This window comes from Setaria italica, chromosome V (assembly GCF_000263155.2).
Source record: "Setaria italica strain Yugu1 chromosome V, Setaria_italica_v2.0, whole genome shotgun sequence".
Lineage (NCBI taxonomy): Eukaryota > Viridiplantae > Streptophyta > Magnoliopsida > Poales > Poaceae > Setaria > Setaria italica.
This window is the reverse complement of record NC_028454.1, coordinates 5,889,583-5,899,046: the sequence shown is the minus strand read 5'-3', so window position 1 is coordinate 5,899,046 and position 9,464 is coordinate 5,889,583. Positions and strand designations below refer to the sequence as shown.

Here is a 9,464-nt window from a genome sequence, read left to right as displayed (position 1 = left end):
AACAAGCAAATAAAAGACAAGACATTGCTCTCCGATTCCACTGGTTTGACACTCCAATTTTGGCACTTCCACGGGTCTTTTTCCCCCGAAACACTCTCGTGATCAATAGTGCATCTCATGCGATCGATTAGGCATCTGGTCGTGCATTCAATTCCATGGTCCGGCCCACATTAATTATTTCTGAATAATGAAATTAAAGAGCCAATATATGTGTCCATATTTCACATTGGTATGCAGCAATCTGTCAAATTGGTTTAAATAAAATAAATCCTAACGAAATTGTATGTATTATTCATCTTTCATTACACTGGAAATGGTACCTATAAAGATGTGCATGTTCATGAATGATATCGACCCAAAATTTGAACTATATATAGTACTACTTCATTGATTCATTCACATATGTACTGAAATATTTTCATTATATCATGGAGTTTTATTCAATAAATGTGTTCTTACATGTTACAACCTACCTACTATCTGCTACAGTTGCACACACTAATTAACATTTAACATTTAACACTACATCTAAAATGAGACCTAGCTACTAGTGACATCGCCACCGTAATTTTCTTCCTATTACAGCTATTTTTACAGTACAATACTTTGGTGTATATTATTCCTAAAATTGATCGATGGATAAATAATCCCCCCGCATCAATACTAATCAAATAATCAATATTCTTTCCTAGCCCTAATTAGCAGTGAGGGAGCACACGCATGCTTCATATTCTGTCCGGCAGAGAAGTCTGGCCCGGCTCAAACAGGGAGAAGGTGTTGTTGATGGCAGCCATGGATGCCTGATCGCTCATCACCCTCTTGTTGGACGACGCGTGTAGCATGTCCAAGTCGCCGTTTGAGTAGTCCTCCATGAATCGCCTCTTGTGCGAGCTCTGCTGCTGCGCTGAGGAGCTGCTTGCAGCCTGGCCGTTATCGGTGACGTATAACCTGCTGCCGGCGTCCGTGCCGAGCAGCGCCGTCGTCTCCGGCGCCGGCATGCTCTCGAACAGCTCCGACACCGCCGTGTAGTCGACGAGGTAGTCCGAGATGGAGGCCGGCCGCGGTAGCCGACCGGCAGGCGCGTAAGTGGCGGCGATGTCGTCGACGGAGACCGAGTCGTCGTGTTGCCGGCCGAGGTCGAGGCCGCCGTCCATGGACGACGGCTCGTCCTGCAGAGGCGACGAGTACAGCTGCGGGGTGGTCTTCTTGTAGATCCGGCAAAGCACCCAGTCATCCAGCTGCATCGTCAACAGTAGACAGTGATCAGCAGTGATCGCTCAGGCATTTTAATTCATCAAGCAACACGTGTCTTGAAGCTCGAGATGTGACCAGTGTGTGTGATCAGCACGCCAATTATTGGCAGTGGTGAAAAGCCACACGGATAGTATAAGGGATCTCTGATGGATGAATCATCTGGTCTCTATCATTGCTCGAAGCGAATTGAAGTCTCTCTCATGGAGAGAGGGCATCTGAGAGGTTAAAGAAATGCAGTGGTTGATTGACCTCGGGAACTTGCTTAAACTGGCATCCACACACAAGCAACCACAAGAAAACTTTCAAAAGTAACAAGGAAAAAGAAGATTCCTCGGAGGGCTGTCCTCTCAAAATGAATAAAGCAAGAAGAAAATGCATAAAATAGTTTCCTAAAATCTCTATAACTTATAGTAATTTTTAGATCTACTGATTGAGTGATTGGTGCGAGAAACTCAAGATCGAATCTTTCACAAAAAAAAAGGAAACTCAATATCGAATTGATTTGAGGGTAGTGTAATAATAAGCTCCTGATGATTATGAGTCTACGTCGTAGCCAGTGTGTAAGTGTAAGAATCTCAGATTATATGTGCGTACCCTCATGGACGAGTTCTTGAACCTCATGGGCCTATAGGTGGCGGCGGCGGCGAGCGCCTCGGCGAGGCGGTACTCGTGCATGATCCAGCTCGTCTTCATGCCCTTGGGCGGGCGGCCCTTGTAGAAGACGAGCGCCTTCTTGACGCCGATCATGGCGCGGCTCTCCGACGAGTCGGCCGCGGCGCCGCCGCCGTCTGAGAGCGTGATGGGCTTGTCGGTGCCGGTGGCCTTCCAGTAGCCGGATCCGGCGGCGCGGTTGGGCCGCACGCCGTTGGGGTACTTGCGGTCCCTCGGGCTGAAGAAGTACCACTCGGCCTCCCCAAATATCGCCTTGGCTGCACAAATGAATATCGATCGTGAGCATCAAAATCTCCATGAACTGAAGAACCTGAACATGCACATGGCCGGCGCACAAACAATAACAAACCTGGCAGGTCCCATGGGTCGAACTTGTAGATGTCGACCTCGGCGATGACGGGGGCCGGGCACGGCGCGGCGGCGGCGCGCTTGCGGAGGTAGTGGAGGATGAGCTCCTCGTCGGTCGGGTGGAACCGGAACCCCGGCGGCAGCGCCGTGCACGGGCTCGGCATGCCGCCGCGCCCCCCGGAGGACGCCGACGCCGACGCCGGAGCTAGACCAAGATCGATTGTCATCAAGAACTGATTAATTCACTAGCTAGATCTAGCAGTACGGATCTGATATATATCCTGCCCCTTGGGTAGCTCAAGGTACGTAGGGGAAGGTGGAAATGGCGAGAGACCTGAAATTTTGCGAGGTGGGGGGCGGGGGCTGTTATATAGAAGAGAGGTAGGGGAGGAAGGGCAGTTGCTCAAGGAAGACGAAGCTAGCTGCCCAGGGCAAGCCACGTCGGATGAGATTATTTGTTTTTTTAGCTGCACATTGGATTTTTCGTCTGCCGTTGGATGCAGCAGCCGACGGCGGGAATTCGAGGGACGCCGGCGGTCGGTGCCGTGCACGCGTGACGACAGCGATGACCGATGCATGCATATGGGGCCGCACGTGTCGATGGATTGATCGTGTAGTGCGACTCGATCGGCCGGTAGGCGATAGCGCTATCAGCATCAGATGATGCTACATGCAACGTACGCGTCGGTCTCGTGCATGTTCAATCGTGCAGTGTGGGTACTACTCCCTCCATCCGAAATTATAAATCACATTAATTTAGAACGGAGGGAGTACTATTTGTTGAAATAAACTAGACAGGAGAGCTGCCAATTTGTAATACTATTATATGTTATCACTAACCGAAGTTTTAGAGCACGTCAAGAGCCCACTCAAGTGTTTTAGACCAATTGGAACTTGATTTTTACCATCCATCCTTGGATCTTGATCCAAGGGTGTATCTTCTCCATCAGTAATCCATTAGTAGATTTAAACCATTTCCTGACTATTTTTCCAAATGGCCGGCGGTTATTGTCTTGTTTAGGATTTTTAGTATTTTTTCTTAAATAGCAAAGGGAGTTTTTTAGTCTAATTAAGATATATCCTAAGATTTATTTACTAAGTGGCCGATGGTTGGTTTTTAGAAATATTGGTTGGGTTATTTCCCATTGTAAAAGTTAGACAATCACTTGTGGAAAACTCACCTTTAGTCCCGGTTGGAGAGACACATAGGCCTCGAAAATCCAACCGGGGCTAATCATTCGGGACTAAAGGTCCCCTTCTTTAGTCCCGGGTATTTCACCCGGGACTAAAGACACCAACCGAGAATAAAACGGTTCAAAAAATAAAAAAATGGGCCCGCACGTGCCGCGCCGCCCACGGAGCCAGCCGCCCGCCTGGAAGAAAGGGAGAGGAGGAGAGAAGATAAGGAAGAAGAGAGAAAGTGAGAGGAGGAGAAGATAAGGTGGAGAGAGAGGGGGGAGGCCGCGTGAAAAGAGACTTTTTAGTCCCGATTGGAGCTACCAACCAAGACTAAAGGCCCCACCAAATTCCCTCCGTTACAACCGGGACTAAAGGGGGCTCTTTAGTCCCGGTTGATATTACCAACCGGGATTAAAGAGCCCATCAGAGGTGGCCATTGGTGGTGGGGAATTTGACCTGGGACTACTTTAGTTCCAGGTACAAAGACAACCGGGACAAAAAATATTAAATGGAAGGTCTCTTCTCTACCGGTGTATAAAAACCTCGGCCATTTAAAAAAATAAAAATAATACTCCAGGTTATTTTAGACAAAATCTTTGGAAATTGTTGAATATTTGAGATGGAGAGAAAGAGTTGGGGAAGAAGAAAACAATATATAATGACAACAATACATTTGAGATGTTTGGGATTAAAAAGGTTCAAAAAATAAAAAATGGGCCCGTCCACCCGTGCCGCGCCGCCATGGCAACCCGCGCCGGAGCCGGCCGCTCGCCTGGAAGAAAGGGAGAGGAGGAGAGAAGATAAGGAAGAAGAGAGAAAGTGAGAGGAGAAGATAAGAAAGGGAGAGGAGGAGAAGATAAGGTGGAGAGAGAGAGGGGGGGCCGCGTGAAAAGGGACCTTTTAGTCCCGTTGGAGCCACCAACCGAGACTAAAGGCCCCACCAGATTCCCTCCGTTACAACCGGGACTAAAGGGAGCTCTTTAGGGGACTAAAGAGCCCATCGGAGGTGGCCATTAGTGGTGGGGAATTGGACCTAGGACTAAAGGCTATTTAGTTCCGGGTCCAAAGACAACCGGGAAAAAAAAACGTTGGATGGAAGGTCTCTTCTCTACCAGTGTATAGAAACCTCGTCCATTTAAAAAAATTAAAAATAATACTCTCGGTTATTTTAAACAAAATCCTTGGAAATTGTTGAATATTTGAGATGGGGAGAAAGAGTTGGGGAAGAAGAAAACAATATATAATGACAACAATACATTTGAGATGTTTGGCCACTCTATGGCATTGCCTAAAAAACACTGTGGTGTTCCTTTGGATTCCCCAAATTTAGCCTAGCCTTTTCTATCTTACGTTAACTCTATTTTTTCTGGCGCCATTTGCTAGTACAACGTACAACTAATAATTAATCAGTTTGCGTCTTAAATGAGCACTCCATCTACCTATAGCTATCTAGTCCAAAGTCGCTGGAGACTTTGCACACAAGGTTTTCTTCTACTCGCACTCCACAAGAATATGCGTGCATAGATTACCTAATAATTCGTCGTATGATAGGTCAAGAAATAAACTAAAGCGCTGCGATTCCAACGACTCGAATGGCCCTACATATGAATACATATATTGGTACGCATATAATTGCTTGCATGATACGTTTCAAAAAAATGTTGCCCGCCTAATGCTAGTTAATTAAATAATATGTAGTTGTTTGCATGATTATGCATACTCCTATAGCACTAATTATGGGTAGCTAGGTAATTTGTGTATATAGGTTAAATTCCTAGAGTAAAATGTTTTTTTAACTGTTGACAACCGTATTAGAGCTATGTATAGCAATGCTAACTGCTGTACGTATTCTTCCTTGTACATCAAACCATATAAGAGTGATGTTTTAGGAATATTTCCACTCAATCTCGAGACCTCAACTTTATCAAAACAATCTTGAGACCTCAACAGATATATATGAATAAACATATGGGATGTTGGCGCACGAATATTCAAGCATGAACGATGAGTAACTGATCATCCATCCAAAATGTTTTTTTAAAAAAAGTTTGGCAGGTGCATATCTACCTTCTCAGCCATTTGACATATGAGAATGCAACTACAAGCCTACAACCACTACGTTGACTTTAACTATGATACGAAGGGTCCTAGCTCATTTCAATGATTATCACACGTGCACACATACAACAGATGGGTGAGGCCGTGAGGCGACGTCTATTACTATATCTCCTTGCTAGGTGCGTAGCCATCCACATATGGGAACCCCCTGAATTTGCTGCAACCGTGCGTGCATGGATGTGTCTATTCACGTTTCCCAAAAAGTCTCACCGACTATGGCCGCCCCATTATTTGATTGTTCATGCACACACCGCACGCACACATATGCGTACGTACGTCGACCACGCACACGCGTAGACACTGCTCAAGGTATTTCCTCCGTTCCAAATTATAGATCCCGTTTCAAATTATATCCAGATGTATAATAATATCTATGAATCTAGAAAAGTCAAAACGACCTACAATTTGGAACGGAGGGAGTATATAGGTTGCATAAGGGTTCTGAACTTCTAATATTAAGTCAATCGTGTGACCATTCAGGATAGTGGAGGAACTTAAGACTCATCACGAGTGCTCACATTTTTCAACTAATAATTTTCAATGGTTAGCAACATGCATATTAATAACTAGTTATTTATGATGACTTTGTCAATATATACAGATATGTTGGTATGATCTCTCGAAGAATTTTATTGGACTAGGATACGGTGTGAGAGGAGCGAGTGTGCATAAATATATGTGTGATCACATGCACCGTACCATACCTACTATTACTAATTGAAAGCTCCTTTTGAAACCTTCATGTGAAGCCAACTAGGATCATAGGTGGACACTCTAGAAAAAAAAAGAAATCCTAGAAATTCTCAAAAAAAGCAAAACATCTGGGCATCAATCGGTAGACTCAAATCATCATAGCCATTGGATCTATTATATTTTCTAAAAAATTACCCACCTATGCCATTATGAAAATAGCCTAAAATAACCCCTCTAAATCTGTACCTAAATTACCCCCCTAATCTTCATCAAAATTACCCACTTATACCATTATGAACAATATTTAAAATGACCTCCTAAATTTGCAACTAAATTTCCCTCAACTAATACTTAAAAAATAACTTAAAATAACCTCTTAAATTTTTATCTATATTACCACATATGCTATTATTAAAAATAACATGAGGTAACCCTACATTTGAATCCAAATCACCTTAATTAAAAACATACACCAATATATGATTCTAAATCGTCTATTTCTTACACTATTGATATATGATATAATAATTAAGGTATATAGGCATAATGTGTGCCACCATTTATAAAGATATAGAGAAAGTGACGGGAATATAAATTTCTATGTTAAAATTATAGCTCAAACTTAAGGCACATTAAATAAATTCAAGCGCATATCTACGATGCAAAGTGAAAAGTTAAAGATTATAAATGTGGATGAAAACATTATAGGGTAATTACTAACTAAAATCTATCACAATCGGATGAAGATAATAAGTATATATTTGTATAAGTATTGTGTTCGAATATTTAACAAATGAGAAGTCGCTCAAGGTAATAGTTTTGTAGCAATGTGACCTCATTTTTTTCCATTGGAGACTCCGCATTAGTTCTCACGAGACATGCTAGAAAAATAAAGATAAATCTTAGAAATTTTTAAAAAATCAGAAACATCAAACATCAATCATGTAAACTCTAATAATCATAGTTTTTGGTATATTATATTTTCTAAAAGTTACCCACCACTATCATTATGAAAATATTCTAAAATAAACCCTAAACCTATATCTAAATTACCGAGCTCTACCATTATAAAAAATAATCTAAAGTAACCCCGTAATCTTCATCCAATTTACTCATGCATAAGTATAACTTAAAATGTCATTCTAAATTTGTATCTAAGTTACCCACGTATGTCGTTATTAAAATAACATAACGTAAACACCTAAATCTTGATCTAATTATCTTCATGTGCACTATGCAGAAATGTCCAAAAGTAAACTAATGTAAGATTCTAAATTACCTAGTTATGTCATTGTTAAGATAGAAATACAAGGTATATAGGCATGATGAGTGTCACCATGTTGACCATTTATACATGTATGTAAGGAAGTGATGAAAGACATTGATTTTTATGATAAACATAATGTATGAAGGTGCCATACGAAATAAAAAAGTGTGGATGTTGATGAGAAAGTGTATAGAGTAACTACTCATTAAAAATCAATCACAACTGGACAAAGATAAGTACACATCTATATAAGAATTATGTTGAAGTATTGAAAAAATGAGAGTAGCAGGTAAACAATTTTAATTGTTAGTTAGGAGTTTAATTTCTAAATAATTTTTAAATATAATAGCTTTTAAAAATATTGACCCGTGCGGGAGCACGGGTTGATGGACTAGTTTAATAAATAATAAGGATATGATATTGTTTATAATGTTTCCTTTTGGAAAAAAAAAGTAATTTTTTTAAGTCCTCAGCTATGAGTATAGTTTGGCTTTTAGCGTTTCACCTTGAAAACATTTTACTTTTCAGTTTCAGCCACCAACTGCTAAAATTATATATTTACCTCTCAACAATGCCTCAAATTAGAGCGTGACGTGGGGTTCATGGCAATGTGACAAGATCTTGAGGAGGTGATTTGGTCAGGTATTTAAATTTTCAAATTTCATAACTGGATTTAAAACTCTCAAAAAAAAATATCACTTGTGCAGGAATGTTTGTTACACAAATATATCTTTGTAAGCGAGATGTGGTATAACATGATGGAAATTAATGGAGATAGTATTTCAAACTAAACTAAGGCATTTTTATAATGTCTGGATTAAAAAAAATCCAATGCCAAATTGATTTAGATTATGAATAACACTCTATGTGCAACTAAAAATCTTTCAAGGTCGATTTTAAGGTCTTACAATTAACAGCCCCTTCTATTATAAATGGTACCCGTCGTTGCTTCATTGAATTTGCTTATCCAGTTTTTCCCTATCTCACAACTCGATTTCTATTAGACACCATATCTGCTCCAATAACTAAGAGGACGCCACACGGCAAGTCGTGGTCTTCACACGCGCTTGCCATTTGTCACCTAGACACATGTACGCGCCAAACCGAGATGGCAAAACGACGAAGAAGAATCCGATGGAGCTCGATTTCCATCCATTGGGCGACGTAGTAAGCTTTCCCTCAAAGCCGTATATTTACTTGGACGCGACACGATTTACCAAAATCTCTGCTATGTCGTTTCTGAAGCTTATCAGAGAGATTATTGTTGACCGAAAACAACATTGCCGATCTGTCGTCAAAACCAGCCGGAGACAGTTCTAATTCGTGTGTTCTTTTGTTGCCTTCGATCGGTCGAGTCAGGCCAGGCGGGCAGCTACGTGTGCATACCGAGCACACACACAGCCAGCGCATGTAAATCGTCGACGATGAGTAGCTTGGACGCGGTGGCAAGCAACACCCAGGCGATGGGTCTCAGAAGGACCTCACACTGCGAGTCAAAACGAGCAAGTGTAACGTGCCTGCTTGGTACGGTTTGGCGATATGTACGACGACTGACAGATGGATGGATGCTTTATCACTCACACGTCGCCTTCAGGATAAAGCGAGCCGGAAACTGATAATGGACGCACGTGGCTAATTTTAACCCCCAAGGAGAATAAGCCAACCACATTGTTGTTTTCTTAGAGAGGCATCTAAACCCAAGGAAATAGAAGGGTGCGTTTGGTTGCGAGGACGAAGTGGGACGGGACGGGACGATCCCACTTCGTCCCGCGTTTGGCTGGAAGAAAGGTGGGGATTCCCACGGGCCTTAGCTCGATGAAGAAGACAGTGACTATGATCGCCCCGACCAGGACCGCCATCGTAGCTGCTATGATGTGTTAACTGCCTTATTTATTCTTGTTTTAGATTGTTTGTTTCCCCTTATCGTTATTCT

General features: G+C 42.1%; 1 protein-coding gene across 1 annotated transcript; it reads right to left on the bottom strand.

The window, feature by feature from the left end:
- Positions 1-391: 391 nt before the first annotated feature.
- Positions 392-2,615, bottom strand: LOC101770432 (NAC domain-containing protein 18). The gene is made up of 3 exons (XM_004967871.3): positions 2,276-2,615; positions 1,849-2,183; positions 392-1,238 (listed from the first exon to the last, which is right to left on the bottom strand). The coding sequence occupies exons 1-3, from the start codon at positions 2,499-2,501 to the stop codon at positions 726-728; spliced, it is 1,074 nt and encodes a 357-aa protein (XP_004967928.1). The 5' UTR covers positions 2,502-2,615; the 3' UTR covers positions 392-725.
- Positions 2,616-9,464: the final 6,849 nt, after the last annotated feature.

Bases quoted from the DNA above. Each gene is read 5' to 3' on its own strand.
- LOC101770432 (XM_004967871.3), bottom strand. From the start codon at position 2,501: ATGACAATCGATCTTGGTCTAGCTCCGGCGTCGGCGTCGGCGTCCTCC. The intron at 2,184-2,275 runs GTTTGTTATTGT...TCATTTGTGCAG, and splicing joins CGACCCATGGGACCTGCCAG to CCAAGGCGATATTTGGGGAG. The intron at 1,239-1,848 runs GTACGCACATAT...TTGACGATGCAG, and splicing joins TCAAGAACTCGTCCATGAGG to CTGGATGACTGGGTGCTTTG.